The sequence below is a fragment of the Perissodus microlepis genome, chromosome 19, assembly GCF_051167445.1.
Source record: "Perissodus microlepis isolate ML-2025 ecotype Zambia chromosome 19, ASM5116744v1, whole genome shotgun sequence".
NCBI lineage: Eukaryota > Metazoa > Chordata > Actinopteri > Cichliformes > Cichlidae > Perissodus > Perissodus microlepis.
This window is the reverse complement of record NC_140479.1, coordinates 14757672-14776593: the sequence shown is the minus strand read 5'-3', so window position 1 is coordinate 14776593 and position 18922 is coordinate 14757672. Positions and strand designations below refer to the sequence as shown.

Below are 18922 nucleotides of genomic sequence, written 5' to 3'. Positions count from 1 at the left end.
CAGAAGAAAGAAAGCATTGCTTTTAACTTTATTGGAGGGTCTGCATGGAGCAAGGACTTGAGTGCTGATTCTGGCAGAGACCATTTGACCATGTGGAGGGTTCTTTGTTTGCTTCAGGCTCAAGAGAAACCTTCCTGTGATGAAGTCCCAAAGAGGACGAGTCAACAAAAGTCTGAATGTGGGTGGACAGCGGTGGGGTCTCCCTTGCTGCACATCGCAACCCTTTAAAAGTTTTATAATGAGACTTCTGAGAATGTGTTTGCGCTGAAATATCCCTGAAGGTTTCACAGCAATCGACATAGGAAGCGTGTCAACCAAACAGATGCAAAACAAATGTAATATTGTTCAGGGTCCGGGCTCTGACACTGAGGGGGTCACGGAAAGATATCATCACATACAGAGTTATTTTCCACTCTTTGTGATTGTCCCACCGCCATTAATATAACCTCTGCTGAATTAGTCTCACCTGTGATCAAGTATTCTGTCCATCTCATTACTAGACTCTTATGTTTAACCACGTCTGTCGCCAAACGGACTTGTTCTTGTCATAGTCGAGCAGGTGCTGTATTGAATTGTATTTTTATTGTTTCTAGTTTTTTTTCTTCCCTCATATTTTTAATTCCGCTGAATCCTTAATGTCCTTATTGCAGAACCTTTTGCTTGTTTCGTGGTTTTTAAATGCCTTTGGTGCTGCTCTTTCTGTCTCACATGTTTGTGTTACAATTCCTGTCTAGATGAGGCTCAGTGGAATAACTGCATTATTTGATGTTCATATTTTCCCTCATTTTGTGATACTTGTATGAAACACTACCTACTAAACATATTAAAAAGCTCCAGAAACTCAATCTTAGATCCTGAAACAGCTACTATATTTTTTTTTACTTTGGTTTTGTTTCATGATAGCATCACAGCCGCACACAAAAAAAGACTTCAACATTCTCATTAAGACTAAAGAGCCTGCCTGTTTGAAACCTGATTATCCTGTTCACTTTTACTGTCTGCTATTTACTTACAAACTACCGACACGAGCAAACGAGGTGAGATCAGCCTTTTGCTCCAAAGCTCAGGTTGCAAAGCAAAAGCTGACCCACCGCATATCTCATCAGCGTGGGGAGTCTGGGCGTCTGAGTGTGGAAAAAAACAACACCACAACATAAACATAAATTACAGAGAGAATGCTTGGTTTTACTGGGGAAAAACACGGTAAAAAGGACCACATGGGACCAAAATAATATTTTAGATGGGTCTTAAGGTACCTTTTAGAAGGCATATTGCATTTGTGGACAAAAAATGCCTTTTATGCTGCTTACCCCGGTAGTGGTTAGCGATATTTTTGTATGCTGCCTACAATCCTAATTCTTAACACTGCTTTCATAGCATGTAAATTAAAAAGCAGAAGCCTTTATTTCCCTTTTTGCTCTTACTTCAGCGATCATACGATTGGTGTCACCAAGGAAGAGTAGATTTAGAGCCTCCTCCTCATTCACTGACTGCTGCAGGGACAGGTTCCTCAGATGGATGTTTTGGTCTTGATCCTCCATAATCATTACTTTTCTGAAAAAACAGAAAAAGAATCTTTATTGGGGGGAATTATCAAAGACAAATGACCAGAAATCAGACAAAACCCCCAATCATTCCAAGCAAAGCAATTACAAAAAAGAATTATCTGAGTTATGTCATCCATTTCTCTCTCTTTACCAGGCGTCGCTCAGCTCTGAATCCAAACAAACCACACATGCATGTCAGTGTGGGCTGCGACCCACTTTGTGCTTTATCTATCTGGGAGTTCATGATTTGATAACAGACAGGGCTTGCTTTTAAAAACAAACAGGTGATTCGTTCTTGCCCACATCAGGCACCCTTTGAAATACGGTGCACTTAAGGAGCCCCTGTGATCTCACCACATTATTTCCATCCCGCCACAGGGGCTGTGACAGTATGGCTACTAGACTGACATGTCAAAGAGGGTGGAATGATACGCGAACACATGCAGACAATTATACTAACATGTGTAGGCAATTGAGGTGGTTTGATAAAACAGAATTAATCTTAATGTGATTAAAAGCTGTGGTCTGGCAGGGTTGTTTTCCTAAACAGCCACGCCAACCCGAAATATAAATGTTTATTGTATTTTTACAAAAACCGAGAATGGATTAAGGTAATTTGCAGACTTCTGGCATCGAGAGGGTGGAAAACTGAGTATGTGATGGAAATAATAAATAAAGAAGAGAATGGGGTACTGTAGGCAGTGAAAGAGAGACATCAGTCAGTGCCACAGCTTCTCCTTGAATCAGCAAGTGTGGCCAGAGCACAGTTAACGACGGGCACTGTCTATTTCCAGAAGACTGTGATTTGTGGGTATCTAAACCTTGAGCTGGATTCTCTGTGAATGGAGAGGAGAAACCTAAATCGAGCAAGTACATGAAAATACTGGATAACACTCTCAGAAACAGAGGTGACAGTAAAAGTCTATTTTTGCCTCTACAGGTATACTTTACATGGGTATAACCTAATTACTTAACTTTTCTGAGAAAAAAGGAACATGTAGGATTTGCCTTGATTCTTCTAGATTTTAAGTTGCAAAAGCACAAGACCGACTGTTTTCAGTACAAGGTAGCAAAAAATAATAGTTTTGCCATAAGTTGCATGTGTCATGGTCTCCGTGCCTGCCCGGCCGGCCCCACAAGGCTACATTTGCTGTTTCGGTTCTCTCCCTCTCTGCCTGGGCGGAGCTCATTGTGGGCTCCCGCCCTTGGCCCACACACCTGACAACAATCACCTGTCATCACTGGGAGCACTATTTGAGGCTGGAACACAGATCCTCTCGTCGCTGGATGATTGTACTACTGACATTAGTGTTCTCACAGCTCCTGTGAACTTGTGCTTCGTGATTTGTGATTAGTTTGTGACTTCCCTTCTCTTCTGCTTCAGACCTTCCCCCCCCCGGACCTGCGACCTCCCTGCCGTGTGAACGTGTGTGAGTGTGGGCAAGAAGACGTGAGCGAGTGTGAGAGAGCCCTTGTGATTTCCTGGAGTTTTGGATTCCCCTTCACTGTATATATATTGTGCACTGGAGCCGGAAATAAAAACTGTTTTTAGGAGACATCTAACCTCTCTGCGCTTGAGTCCCTACAACCAGATCGTGACAGCATGAAATGTAATTTAAAGTAAAATGTAAGTTACATACATAAACCCTGTGAAATCAGTTGCTCTGCCGAATCTTTACTGCAGCCATCCTCAGTTACCTGTTGTATGTGCATCTTTCTGCATTCGGTTTTTAAACGAATAACTGAACAGCATTGTCTTGGCCTTTGAATAGCATCACATTTCTTTGCCTTGAGAAATTCTTGGGTAGCTTCTCTACTTTGCTTTGGACCATTTTCACTGTCCAATCAGATTGCAGCATTTGGCTAAATCTGAGAAGAGCATAGACCTGTACACTTCAGAATCCATCCTGCTACTTCTATCAGCAGTCACATCATCAATAAACACTCCGCTGCATTGGCATGCCAGTGCCATAATATTGCCTCCACCATGTGTGATAGATGAGATGGATCATGAGTTGTTTCTTTCCGTCTCCGTACTTTTATTGTACCGTCATTCCCATTTAAATTCCCATTTTAGTTTCTTCAGTAAAACCATAGAAAGCACCCAAGGTACCAATGCCCGCTTTTGTAACTGTCATGGACACTTAATTGGTACAATTTTCTACTGAATCTAGGATATATCTCATCATACCAAATGTCATAGAAAGACTGTTATAAACAGCTATGACAACGAGAACATGAAACTGAACAGGAACATGTGAAACATGGACGTGAAGTAAACTAAACCTGACGTGAACATGAACATGAACAGTAGAAAGCAAGACTCTGTAAACTGACAAGAATTGACATGAAGTAAACAGACGACCCAACAATGAACAGAGGAAGACAGAGGACTTAGATACACAGAAGGATAATGAGGGAAGTGGACACACCTGGGGAGACAACTCTGACACAAATGAACAAGATGCCAGAGGGGAAGCAAAACTAAACACACTGAACATGGAAACAGAAGACTTTCAAAATAAAAGAGGAAACATGGAGAGACATGAACTGGGACATGCAAGCTTGACACAAGAGACAGAGAGAGGGAGCGAGAGGGACACAGAGGAGAGAAAATACAAACAATAGAGAGAATACTGGGTTGCAGACCTAGTCCCCTGACTATGTGCTTCAATTTACATGGAATGAGCCAGGTACAATATTGTCACAACTACTGATAAGTCCTATCATGGGTTCAATGGCAATACCTCAGAAGGTCCCACTAAAGGTAAAATAAAGTGAATGAATATAAATATTGTGTGTGACACAAACACAATAGGCAAAAAATTAAATGCACAGACCAGCATCTAGACAGATGGAAATTATGATTGCAAAGAAAGATGGAGGCAAAGTAAAAAAGAGGATCACGATGGAAAGGAACGAACAAACAAGAAAAAGGTTCTGAGTAAAGCAACAAAAGAGCCCATGAAATACTGCAAACAAATGGCAGATGGACAAAAAAAGACCGGCTGCAATGACCAGCTTTGAAAAACTATTTATCCACATGACTCTTTTGCTCTCCTGCAGTCTGCCACCAGGTTGACCACATCCATTGCGGTCCCACAGCCTCATTATGTCAGCTGGCAGTTCATAGTGGGCTGCTAAACACTAGAGTCTCCATATTTCACCACACAATAACTGTGAGCCAGGCTGAGGTGGCTAAATTAAAGTTAAAATATACACCATATGACCCTAGTTGTTGACATGTGCAACCATGTGCAACCGAAAATGGGCACTGACGGTAGGTCTTCCAGTCGAGATGCTTCATGTCGGGAATCCAGAAGGTCGTATCCCATCTCATTGTAGATCTCCAGATAAGAGATATGTGTGGTATAAACCATGCTGCTGTCCTGTGGAGCACCAATAAATCACATAAAAGATTTACATATTTTTGACATTTTTCTGAAGCTAATAATAATAACGGGTAAAAAGATGATTGTTATGTTCTGTACATAATCAACTGAAAAACAGGCAAATGAACAACAGTTTGCTGACCTGGCTGAACCGTTCATATAGGTAGGAAAGGGTGCGAGGAATAATCCCACGATCACTGTACCGTTCAGCCCCTCCTGTGATGGTAAAGGTCTTCCCGCTTCCCGTCTGGCCGTATGCAAATATGGTGCCATTATAGCCAGCCAACACACTGCAAAGACACCCACATTATTAGCACAGTTTTCACGAATAATTCAAGCTAAAGTCACAAAATAAAAGTACTACCATGTAAATGAGCCATTAAATATCTATTACTAATGCCATGTTTATACTTTTCAAGTTGTGCTTGACTCCTTTCTCTAAAAGTTGAAGGCACACAAATACATAAACACAGGTGACAAATCAAAGTAAAAGAAAGCTCCTTGGCATTGAATATATTCTTTCAAAACACATGATAGTGGTGGACAGTGCACACTAATATCTCCCAATAGTTTCTTCATCTGATCAATATGAAGGCCATCATTCACATAAAGCTAAAACAGCTTTATCGAGTGAACTGAAGGTGTCATATAAGATAAATGACAGCTGTATCTTGAACTGTAAATCATGCAAAGTTGCTCTAGTAGAGTCTAGCCATAAAAATATATTTCTGAATGACCAGAATAGGTCCACTTTGAAGTCTGGAAACAAGTGGCACAAACCTGTAAACAATACTTTTTCATTTTTTAAGAAATCTGTTACTTAGCCCAGTCTGTCCTGTCCCACTGACGTGCTCTCACTTTTCCTTTATAAGGAACTCTGGAAGGAACAAGATCACACTTCTATCTGCACTTGGGGCTTGGTACCAGTGCAGAACAGCAAAGTGAACTGGACTCAAATTTCTTGTCTGTGTGCACAACTTGGCCAAATGTGGATGTTTCTAATTCTGATGGCCTTAAATTTTTTTAAATTTTAGTAAACTGAGGTTATTGTGTTCACTTCCAGATGTGGTTGTGTTGCGCCTCTTTTGGACCTGGGCCCTTTGCAGCTGTATATAATATCAGCAGTAACGAACCTCAGTAATGCTCACAGTTATGCTCATCTTTTAACGGGTACACACAAACATGAGCACATTTACTCCATCGTGGCTTCCTGCCACTGGTTTCCCATTAATTTTAGGGCCCATTTTAAGTTTTATTATTTGTTTTTATAACTTTTAATAGATCAGCACCAACATATGTAAGCTGCTGACTGCAAGAGTCCCATTGAGGTCGGTGAGGTCAGTGGACCAGCTGCTCCTTGCAGTCCCTGAAGCTTGACTCAAAACAAAAGGTAACTGGGTTTTTTCAGCCACAGATGATCCCCTCATTTTTTGCTCCTTGCCTTTTAACTCAGAATGAGAGTGGTGTCTTCTTGCCTTTTGTTTCTTGTCATCTTCATTGCTTTGCTGTGCTGTTTTGGTCCTATAAATAAAACTGGATTTGGTTGGACTTCCCTAAATGTCACCAGTTCTTGCTCATACGCCTCCAATGACATCAGCATTTTAAATCTGAAAAAGACCATCTTCAGCAGACACCAGAGGCCTTTGTTAATTGAATGTGACACTTCAAATCCACAGGAACGGATGGCGACGGCAAGCAGAGAACTGCGATGGCGACAGATATCTGCCGGTGAAGGAGGAATGTGTTGGAGTGACAGAAAGAGCCCAAAACCACTCAGCTGTAGCAAGTCCGGTAAATTTTGGTTTGGCACAGAAATGTCCTTCTGCACGTGCTCAGGGCCATGGAAACCAATGGTATTCAGATCTGTCTGAATAAAATGAACATCTAAAAATGATAGAGCTCACATGAGTCAAAATTTATAGGCAAAACAAATTTTGTGTCTTCTTGGAAATAAACCAGCTAGTAATGGTAAAATGACAGAGGGGCCTCTGACACGCGAGCTTGGATCAAAGGTGTGGGTATCCTGTGTGCTCCTGACTCTGCCAATAGCAAGGAAAAAGGATATCTTTACACTATATTTTTCGAGATGAATTATAAACGAACTTAAGCCTCGCACTTATTCTAATGGTGTAGGCGAGCCAAGGTTTGAGCAACGTGTGGGTTTCCTTCCCTGTGTTCCACACCCTGTACGAAAAGGGCGAGGGAAAAAACTGCATCTCAGTTAAAATAAAACACTGGGTCCACTTATGAGAACGGCGGTTGGTTGGTCAGCCAACGGGCGTCCATTTAATCTACTGTGAGTCATGGAAGTGATTGGCAGGCGTGGGGAAAAGACACTGGCTCAGTGTTTAGCTTAATGTCAGTACTAATGATGCGGCCTGGGCCCTGCCACTGAGGCTTGGGTGTTTCCCAATGCTTGTTCCTGTTTACACCTCAACTTTCCTGGAGATTGGAGAGTGATCGCTCAAAAGATCCTTGTTCTTTCTGTTGTTTAAATGCGAAGCTGTGTGTCCAACCTCTTCAGGTGCAAAGATAAAACTGAACAGACCCTAACTGAACTTCAGCAGCAGGTTTCACAGCCTTGTGAAATAGATTACTGTCCTGATAGAGGGTTTGACGTGCCAGCCCGACATCATTTCACTGGCTCGTCCCCTTGTGGAGCTATTAATGCTGGTTTGTTTTTAAACTACTGTGCTGGAGTTGAAATAACTGGTTCCAGTTACACCACAGCACAGACACAGACTTTAGTGCAAGTAAACGAGTTAGAGCTTTTGGCTAAACTTGAAGTGTGCCAAGTATGACAGAGCACCAACCAAAACAGCAACCTGACAGTTACTGCTAGCCGAGATGATAGGCAGCCGAGTTTTAGTGCAACAACAGCGAAACTGCTGCAAATTCCTGAATGAAACAGAATAAGTTCAGTAGACATGTAGTGCTTTTGCAGATCTAACTTATGTTCGTCACCACAACAGGTCACAAAGAGGGTCAGATCCCAACTCAATTCAGTCCAACTCCTTTTAAACAAATGATCACCATTTCTTAAATACCATTCATCGTTTTAACCATGACTGTCAGCTTAATACCCTCATGTACGTTAACTTCCTTTTCACTAGCGTTTCGCCTGTTTATCTCTTATATTTAGCTAAATATTTTGTTTGTGTCAAGGTCTGTGCTCTGTCAAGACCATGTGAAGGTTGAAGTATGGACCCAAAAGCAGACACGCGGAAACAAAACTTGATTTCCACAAAGAGTGAGCTGTTTATTAGAAACTGGGAAGAAAAAAACAAACAAAAACAAAAAACGGAGGAAACGCAGGAGAAAACAAACACAAAACTAACATGGGGGGACCTGAGCTTGACACATGACAAACAGACGACCAAACAAAGGGAAAGTAACACAATATATACACAGAAGGTAATGAAGGAATGTGCAACAGGAAGGAAACACAGCTGGAACTAATCTGACATAACGAGACAGGGAGGAAGCAAAACGAAATACCCTAAACACAGAACATGGGACTATCAAAATAAAACATCAACCACAACAAATATGGAGACGAGGACTTAACACTTAGGCCGGGGGAGAAACAGCCATAGGGACACGACTGACTGGGGACACAGAGAGGGAACAGTTTCTACTACTACAGTCACTAAAGCAGGGCGATATGACCAAAAATATTTATAACGATATACATTTGAAAATTTGCGATAACGATATAACTGATTATATAATTGACACTAGACAAACTAGTTTACAACTCCACAACTTTATTAGTGCAAAAAAAAAAATCAATGCATTTTCACTTAAACAAGCAGCTGTTTTTTATGTGCATTAAAGTTATATAAAAATGTAACAGTGCAAATGCAAATTCATATTGGCCGTACATATCCTCAGCATAACCATGTATAATATCCAGAAAACTTAAAGAGGTTATACACACACAATACGGTAATATTATGTTGAAGCACAGTACGTGTCACTCCGCGAGGCTCCTGCCTACGATAGCCGTAATGCTCTGACAATCCATCAAGCGGTGCGGCTTCGTAGCTTAGCAAAGTCGTACTAAAACATTTGACAGATTTTCGAGCGCCGTGTACGACATAAAATCGTTTCGAGGTCAGTAAACACAACCAGAATTCATACATAAGGCACACGGGATTATAAGGGGCACTCTTGATTTTCAGAAAAATCAAAGGATTGATTTTAAGTGTATTTTCCAAAAAACACTGTAATAACGACGGCCCGCTAGCATGCTCTACCAAAAATAGTGCTTTGTTGTGTATCTGACGGACGAAAGCTAAACCAGTTCCACACCACTGAAGTTGCAGCATTTTTACAACCAATTCTGGTTCATCCGTTTCATTCAACGATCCGCTTTCACCCTTCTCATTCTCCGCCATGCTTTTTCCGCCATGTGCGTATGAAAACAAAGGCACTGCGCATGCGCTTTTTACCCATACTCTATCGCGATATTTCATTTTCTTATTGTTGCCCAACATTATACCGGTATTACTGTGAACGGTATGATATGGCCCAGTCCTAACAGTCACAGTAAAAAAAAAAAGTACCTTTTTCAATTCTAAGATGTTTTCAGGTCTGTTCAGATGGAACTTTGCGAACCTCAACCTGCCATGTTCTTTTTAGAGAAAAGATGCTTTCTCCCTTCCAAACAACACATGCTTGTTCAGTGTTGTTCAGTGTGCTTCCATGAACAATAACATTCAACGAAATGATACCTGTACAGTGTTGAGTCAGCTTTGTGCGGTTTCTCTAAGCAAAACAAGAAGCTGAGCCTGGGGTTGTCCAGTGTCTTGAATGTTTTCCACTTGTGAATAATCTTTCTCACTGTAGAATGATAGACTTTAGAAATGGCATTATAACCTTTCCGAGACTGATGTGCAGCAGCATTTTTCTGAAGCCTGCATTACTCATTATGTTTACTGGACACCTGTTTTTATTCACATGCAATGTGTTTGTAATGTGCTTGTGCACTAGATGCTCACATGCTGCTCAGACATACTTTTATGAGTCTGAGTTGATGTTAGATGATTTATATTAGCAACCATTGCTCGGCCTTCATGCATTCATTATGCTGCTGTTTATGTTGTGTTTTCAAGAAGTTGAAGTTAGTTGTGTTCCTTTGGAAATCAGACAGAACTTTACAGCACTCGGCCTATGTTGTGTTCTTGATTTCCAATTAACAGACCTTGATGTGTTTTCAGGGACAACCTCATCTCCTGCTGGCTTGCTAGACATTTGACTTTTCTTTTGATGGTCTGTTATCTGTTGTATTAAAAAGCAGCCGCCTGGGTTCAAGTCCGACAGCTAAGCAATAACTAGTTGGAATAAAGCCATGTCTTCACATTAAGTTACTAATGTAAAGATACTGCATTTCCCTGATAGTTTTTAAACAAAGCCCTTACTGTCTTGCTTTTTTAATAAACATCTGCATGTTTACATATATGGAAAGAATACTGACTGATAGACTGAGATGAGTCTTTGTGTTTTTTTGCATACTTGTAAAAGCCAGCAAGTCACATTAGCTGGGAAAAAAGTTTTTAAATCTCTTTTTGATGTTATTGATACAATTGTATGTCTCAGCAATCACTTAAATTGCCAACTGGTTCTCCACCTGGAGGGTCAACTTAACCCAAAATAACTGCCGAGGGGTGTTGCCAACATGAAGACACTTACAAATGGACTTCCTTGATATCAGATTAAAGACTAAACAACTAAAAGATGCTAACTTGAAACTGATAAAGCAACACAATGCCAGGCTGTGACTGCGACTTTTTAACTAGATTTTTACCATATGCAAGAACACAGAGGAAACTGTCGAAAGGTTGCGTGGGGAGAGCAACCTAATAACCTGCATGAGTCAGGTCAAATGCATCCACATCCTTAGTCAACCAAACCAGACATCTGACTGTGCTGTTTATATGTCTGCTAATGGCAAAGATAATTCAAAGCACTTGTGGGAGTCCATAAATAGCTTCTATTGTGATTAAGACCAGTGATGGTAGGAACGAAACTGAGACAGGACAGGGTTCGACAAGGAGAGGAAGAATCTTGTTCACATAACAATAACAACAGCATAACTTGCATTTGATGACAGGAAATTCCAAGTAAATTCCATTTGTGTGCTGTTTTTCTGTGTTGAATGTCAGAGCGGGCAGGGGGTAAAGCTCTGTAAGACACAGTGTGTATTTAGAGGAGTCTTAAAGAAGCAAGAAACTGCAATTTATCACTGAGGTACCATTCTGCACTGTGGGAGATGACAAAATGGTCTATAAAGTCAACAAATAGGGTTTTTTCATGAATGCATGATCATTTTTTAAATTAAAGCCCGATATGAGATAATCTTATTTTTTCCAGTTATATCATTTTCACTGACTTCTATTCTATTTAGCTGTTTTTCTTCTTTCTTTATTGTAGTTACTTTATCTAAGCCTTAATACTTACTACTACTATCCATTAACAAATGGTATCAAAGTACATTTTTAAATGCATGTTTTTTTGTTTTTTGTTTTTACAAAAATACTCAATAACATTCATATAGTGTCTCTTACTGTACTTATTGTATGTGTACCACATAGTCTTACTATGTAGTACTATCTTAGAACTCACAAATAACAACAGATAAAAAATATTCAGTCAAAATCAGACATGGGTTTATGTGGGTGTCTGAAAAAAAAAAAATTCAGCTGATAGTCTTAAAAAGCCTACACTGGCTGGGCTCTACTCTGTTCTGCTACTTCAGCTTTATTTTTAAGAAGCTATTGGAATGTATATTAGCTTACTGGATTAGCATTTGACCTCCACTTAAGGTAACCTTACTCTAGGTTGTTACAGGCTACACGATTTGAGTTACCTTGGCTTCTAAAATACCTGAGCCGGAAAAGGTAATTGCTAATTAATTCAAGGGAACTGAATAGTGCAGGTAAAATAATTAGCTCTGCTGATAAATGCCTTGCTCTATGAATGCTGTCTTCAACATTGGAGTCAAAATAAAAATGAATCAGCTACAGTTTACAGTAAAGCTCTGTACTGTGGCTTGAAAATGCTCTCACATTCATGATGGCACAGTGTGCCATCTTGCCTGCCAGTTCCATCCACTTAGTGGTTTAAGTATGCAAAGCATGCCAAAAATCACAGACACCCTTCATTTACATCTTAAGCCCTACTCACTTCCTGTCAACAAGGCATCTGAAGCATGTGTGGTCTCAGTGTGCAGAGAGGAACACTGCACAGGACAGGTGGACAGCGATGGCTGCGGTTTCAAAGTTAGCTGTATGCTATATACTGCATACTTGTACATCAGCGCAATGGTAAAACGACAACAAAGTTTACCTGGACACGATGAAGTTATGAATACCAGATAGATGCCAAGTTACAACTATCTAACTGCCCCTTTGTTGACCGCCATTGCAATATAAATGCTATGTAGCTTTGCTTTGTACCATTAAGTGATTAACACCTAGTTCATACTCGTTCATACTCATACTTTACCAGCGTTACAATGATTTCTCAGCACAGAGACACAGAAATTCTTGAGTAGAGCGACAGTGGCGCTACAACAGCTTGAAAAGATGACAATTAAAAAACATCAGCAACAGCATTTTCATATGATTTTGTAGCAACAGATAAGCAAGATGTTGTAACGTAGCTACACTACATTAACCTGATGGTTTAGTTATTTCACAATATTAGCAGATAAAATCATTTGAAAATCGTCAATTCAGCCAACTTTATCCATTCAAGGAAGTATTTTGCTTTGTGAGATAACTTGAAATTTGTGTATGTTAGCAGGCAAGCTACTGTTGGTTAAGATTAGGTAAAAGAAAAACACCTGTCTGCAACTGGTTTGGCGATGTTTTCAAATATCTCTTCTTGTTTGGCGACCTGATCGAACACTTTCTGGAACCTGGAAAAAAGTGAGAGGTAAAAAAGGTGTTACCACCATGATACACTTGACAAAACAGATATTTAATCCACTGTTTAACCCCGAGTCTAATATAGGCAGAGTTGTGAAAAAACTATTTGTCTTCCTGAGTTACTAAGTAAAGGGAAGGCAATTATCCAAACCTTTGTTAGATCATAAATTAACTCTGATTAATCACAGTTTTTGGGAAAGTTGAATTCAATTTCATTAACCACTCACAGGCCTGATTACTGCCCGACTTGTTGAATTAAGAAATCACTTAAATAGAAGTTGTCTGACAAAGTGAAGTAGACTATCTATAAGTCGGAAGAAAACTTAAAACAGAGATGAACCTTCCCAGGATTGACCATCCTACCAAAATTACTCAAAATCGATGACTCACCCAGGTGGTCACAGAAGAACCCAGATCATTATTATAAGAACTGCAGGCCTCACTTGCCTGAGTTAAGGTCATGATTCAACAATAAGAAAGAGACTGTGCAAAAATGGCCTCCATGGAAAAGGCGAAAACTACTGCTGACCACAAAGAACACAAAGACTCGTCTCACATTTGCCAAAGCACATCCTGATGATCCCCGAGACTTTTGGAAAAACATTTTGTGGACTGACGAGACAAATGCCAAACCTTTTGTGCTGTTACTTCTGATGTAAAACGAACACACAATTTTATAAAAAGAACTGCTGCTTTGTTGCTTCTCGACGACTTGCCATAATTGGTGAAACCTTGAATTCCGTGCCCTGAAGCAAACAGGCACAGGTACATTCGGAGAGCTTTTTCTCTCTTAATAAATGAAACCAGCATTTTGTATATATACTGTTGACTAATATATATATAAAAAAATCTGTAAAATATGTAAATGTGACAACAGCAAAAAAACAAACACAAGAAAGCAGGAACTTGGGCTGTATATGTTGCTGGTATATCTGGGGTCACGTACCCACAGCAGAACTGAATAAGCACAAAAAGCAGCAAGAATTTAGTTTCCTGAGTGGAAGAGGAGGAGTTTGGTCATTCTGTTTTCTAAAGTAGTCACAGCCCGTCATGTTTTATCCCACAGTAAGATGAGAGAGATGAAGCGAGGAATCCGCCCAGGAAGGTTGTTAAATGTGGAAATTTTATTTCTATAAGGGCACAAGGGAACCTCCACAGGCTATTATAAGACTGTGTGGTTTTCAAGGCTTCTGAGTGTCCAGTGCTGTCTGACTCCCCAACTGTGAATTTAGGGCTTGGAAGCGTGGCATGAGCCCTGCCCAGAGGGTATATAAGGCTGCAGCTTTCACTACCAGCATTAAACAGATGTTCTGGCTCTTCACTGACAGGACTGGGGGATGAATTATTCACGGGAAAGTTCTTGTGCAACATTAAGAGCTTGAATTCTGTGTGTTGTCTTTATTCACACGATCTATTTCAATTTTTTTTTCTTCTTGGACATTTTTAATGTCATGCCCTTATTTCAGACTGTAGCTAATTTGACTTTTATTACAGACACAACCAAGCAGTAACGTCCACGTTTAAAAATGAAGCCACTGTGGAAATGACAAACTCTCCAGGTCTTCTAATATCCCCTTGAGGCTGAACCCCATAGACTCCAATGTTAAATTACCAGCGTTATAGCAGCAATAAACTCTCTATGTCATAGCTTTAATGTTTTTTTTTTTAGAAGTAGATATGTACTTTTGCCTCTACTGATATTTTCCATTGGGCTGCCTCTACCGATGGATCTGCACATTTGATTTGGTACAGATTTTATGGTATTGAAAACGGGGGTCTTTATGGTTAACCACTGTAACATGCAGCCACTAGTTCTTTTAAAAAAAAATTATATAACTCTTAAAGCCCAAATTTGCAGTATTAGGAGCTAAAAGGTCAATATGACCATAGACTGCATATGAAAGAGTCATGTATGACTGACAAGTCGCTATTCTATGAGCACAAAGTGCGCCTATTTTTGGAAAGGGTGAGCAGATTCGCCCCTCCTTTGTCACATCCAGTTTCAAAGCACAAAGATAGGTGATGTCAGGGTGGCTACATTCATTTTTTTTTTTAGCTCGCTAAGCTTCAGTGAACTGACCTCTCAATTTGTGCTATTTGTGCTGATTGTACCTTTTAATGCAATTACATGACAAATAACATGGGTTGCATTTGTTAGCAGTACTTAGAGTCACCCAGGGCACGCTTGGATTTTACTTATCAATTTATAGACACAGCAGGATTCTGTGTCTATAAATGCAGCTTGCTAAACAAGCTATCTAGCTTTTGTTTGATAACTTAGCACTTCACCGATTCTTGTTCAAAGAAAGACCCTACAACAATACCATTTGATCTCTGGCTGTCACATACCTGAAGTTGTAGCACTCTCTCTTGTTGTTAACAAAGCCATCAGCCAGGTCCTTGGGCACAAAAAACTCCAGAGAGGAACCTGTCTGGTTCTCATTGTCCACAGAGTACACCTGAGGGAGCCAAAGACAACAGCAGAGTCAGTTTTATATAGCAGAGGAAGGCCTAAAGACTTCTATATCATACCACAGGACTATGCAGACGGATTATAAGCACAGGCAGCTATGTTCCAGCTCAGTAGCCACACAAGAATTCGTAGTCTTCTATATGTTTCAGTGTGCATGCTGTTACGGTATGTGGAGCCATACATGCGGCCCAAGTTAAACACAAAGACAATATATCATGTTAGGTCTAAAATATACGTTTAGACGTTTTGCGGCTTGGGTACTGCGAGCCCTGAAAATAAAAGGGTGGAGTTTATGGCGCTCATATCCTGTGGAAACAAATAGAACTGAACAAGCAATCACGATCAGCGTATAGTGTTGGCAAGCCCTGCAAAATCACCTCTACTAACCGAAGCTGAAGCCAAAGCCGTGCCTCGGGGGAGGCGAGGAAAAACGGCACAACGTTAAACCAATATAGAGTATTGAAAGTGAGGTCAGTCAGGTCAGCCTAAACACTCCTACCATTCGTTTTTCAGCTTCAAGCTTCAACATATGTTCTGGCATATGTTTCTAATGGACACTGATGCAATTACAAGTCCCTGAGGTTGCAGGAATAAAAGATAAGACCTAAATAACTGGATTGTTTTTCATTGTCACTGCAGTACTGCCTCTTCCATGTGCCAAACCTCAAAAAGCCCCCAGGAGGTAGCTGTTCTCATTTCACTGTGGGTGCCACAGAAAACCTTAAAGAAATAGGCTTATTTGTTTCCACCAGCTGCTGTGCTCACACAATAAAACAAGGAGAAGAAAATGATTTTCCCAGGAGTGCAATGACTATCATTTCCTATTTTTTTAATTAGTTAAACATTTTCTGTTTAGTTTTCTCTATCTCTCTATCTCTCTATCTATCTATATGTGTGGCATTCATCTCACAGCAGGTGTGTACTTCATTGCAAAATAACTCCAAGTGAGTTGGCTGATTATACCTTTTGGCTCATAATTTCATGTTTCATCATGCTGAGTCTGAAGCTCTCTGCAAAAAGATTATAAAGATATTACATCATTACTTAGAATGATTGTAATAATTAGTTTTTATACCCATACCAACTAGTGAGTTTTGTGGACTTGGAGAGGGCTTTCGAGGGTATCGTGCAGAGGGTATCAGTCTCCGTAATCTCAGGATCAACGACCTCCAGTTTGCACTGGGGCAGTTTGTTGTTTCAGTTATTTCTGTGCATTATGTTCACATCCATATTGTTATATAGCGCTGAACTAATCTAAACCACAAACTTTAGACATACTGTTTCATTAGTTCCAAATATTAAACATACAATATTTGGATATTCTGTTTCACAGCTAGAACTCCAGTCACTGAATCATCTTCTATTTGTTGTTTTTATTTAGTTGTTTATGCTGCAAGTCTAGTGTACGTGTTGTAAACTTTTATTGTGAAAGGCAAGACCAGGAAGAAGCCCTCTTGCACATGCATAGAACAAATAGGATTTCCGGTAGGAATAGGGCCCACAACAACAACAACAGGCCCACAAGCTTCAGGTGTTTCTGCAACCTTTGCTATGAGGCCTCATATGCTCAGGGACTTCCATCAGGGCACCACGTGGTACTGTTCACCACCTGGTACAGGGATGCTGAGGCCCTAGAGAGGCTGGTGTGGATGGCACAGCACAGCAGTGAGCGCACGCTGCCTGGCCTGCACCCAGCTGAGCCTCAGGAAGTCACTGAGAGGCACAAAGGACTCAACTCATCCAAACAGCAGCCTGTTGTCCTCCCAGTGCCCTCCGGCAGGGGATTCAAGATCCATAAATCACATGGGAACAGAATGATGATCGGTTTTATCCCCACCCCACGAGACTAGTCAATAAAAGACAAACACAGACAAGTACAACCTAACTTCTGGGTACTAATTCCTTTTATAAAACATAATTATTATTATATATTCATCTATTTTGTGAGAAAATCAAAAAAATTGTGCTTTCTTTATTAAATTTGACTAGTGAGTCCATGCAATTCAAGGTTATTATGGTGAACTAAAACTAAAAAGAAGTGTAAAAAACTTTCTGGTTCACTGCACCAGGAATACAAAAGTATTATCTTGAATAATTCATGATTTCACTGCTACTTTTACACTTCCAGAGCCATCCAGAGAGCCGAACTGGACCCTGTGGGCCTGTTGTGGTGCCAGCTAGAAAGTTAAAACCAGTTCTAGTATTAAACAAGTTGTTTGAAACATAAAGATGTAAAAATCGTATTACTGTTGAAGTTTAGTGTCTTTCCTGCTGCGTTATCTGAATTGTAATGTGCATCTAATGTCAGCAGACTTAATAAATTCAAGAAACTGAAATATACTCTTGAAATTTAATTCACTGTTTTAAAAAGGGGTTTTGTGTGACTACACGTGGAAGCTTGATCAGTCTCCATACAGTAACAAAATCTTGTTTATGTTTTTTTAAACATTTTTTAAAAATAATAAATAAGGCCTTTTTCAGATTTCATTATGTATGTGGTTGATTTGTCCACGGTGCACAGTCTCATGTCTATAACAGTTTTTCTACTATCTTGCATCCAAAATTTTGAATTTCTTAACTCTCAGCAGCTTCATAGATCTATATGTATGTAATTACACACACACAGTCCCTTTTGCCTTACATAGAGAAGATTAGACCTAAAGATAAATTACTATCTAATTTTACACCTGACAGAGGTGAACTGTTACACAGAAAGTTCGAGTCATATCACTGGATTAAGGATTAAACTACTTCCCAAATATGTTACTAAACTTACCCAGCGAGTTTTTTCTTTCTTTGTATCTATCCACCTTAGTGGAATCTCTGATTTCCTTTAGTTTGCCTGCTGTGTGCAGTAACAACACTGTCGCTCAGTTGTTCTCCAGGTCTCTCAGACTGTTTTGTTTCTTTTCTGGTTCATTTATTGGACTCTACTCCACTAATATAAAAGTAATATATAGATTTAGGTTAGTGCAAAACAAGTGTAGTAGATAAGACTTGATAATCTAATGTAAGGCCTTGTTTAAGCAAAAGAATCTGGCACAGATATATTTATTGTTTATATCCAGAGTAGTGTTGGACTAAATGTTACTGTGAGGCACTTACCGCCACATTTTTCTTGGTGGGTTTAATGCGAGCGAATATCTGAATCGTCTGTTTCACCATTTTTCCCCCGGTAAAATGAAACTAAACCGGTTTGTTTTCCTTTCAGCCAGGTAGCTATCTGGCTAACGTTAGCATCACGGTCCTGCTGGCAGGAGTTTGTTGTATCTGGTTGCTAGGCAACTGTGTTCCGCCAACAAAGATCGTTTGTTGATATCAAGATGCCCCCTTGAAGTAAATTTTGCAAACTGGCAGTTTTTATTAATTTCACTTTGAAACAGTTTACATTTTTGAATCAGTAACACAATATATAATTCTTGGTCTTTTCAGATAGTTATACAGGAAGTGTAACCACAAAACAAAGAGTCAGGCGGCTAAGAATAGGTGTTATTGTAGCGCACAGTGTGGTGGATGAATATATTAGGTGGCACAGTCACAGGTAAAAACAATCAGTCAGTTCTTCTTTTACTCTTT

At 39.9% G+C, this 18922-nt stretch overlaps 1 protein-coding gene across 2 annotated transcripts in view; it reads right to left on the bottom strand.

Annotated features, from left to right (window-relative positions):
• kif6 (kinesin family member 6) overlaps positions 1 to 18607 on the bottom strand; it is a 77966-nt gene extending 59359 nt beyond the window's left edge. For both annotated transcript variants that reach the window (XM_084915141.1, XM_084915142.1), the window contains exons 1-6: positions 18452 to 18607; positions 15223 to 15332; positions 12789 to 12863; positions 5082 to 5229; positions 4827 to 4936; positions 1425 to 1554 (exon numbers count right to left, since the gene is read on the bottom strand). In XM_084915141.1, coding sequence (XP_084771267.1) covers positions 1425 to 1554; positions 4827 to 4936; positions 5082 to 5229; positions 12789 to 12863; positions 15223 to 15332; positions 18452 to 18511 — 633 coding nt within the window. In that variant the 5' untranslated portion in view covers positions 18512 to 18607. The remainder of the gene's footprint in view (positions 1 to 1424; positions 1555 to 4826; positions 4937 to 5081; positions 5230 to 12788; positions 12864 to 15222; positions 15333 to 18451) is intronic.
• Positions 18608 to 18922: the final 315 nt, after the last annotated feature.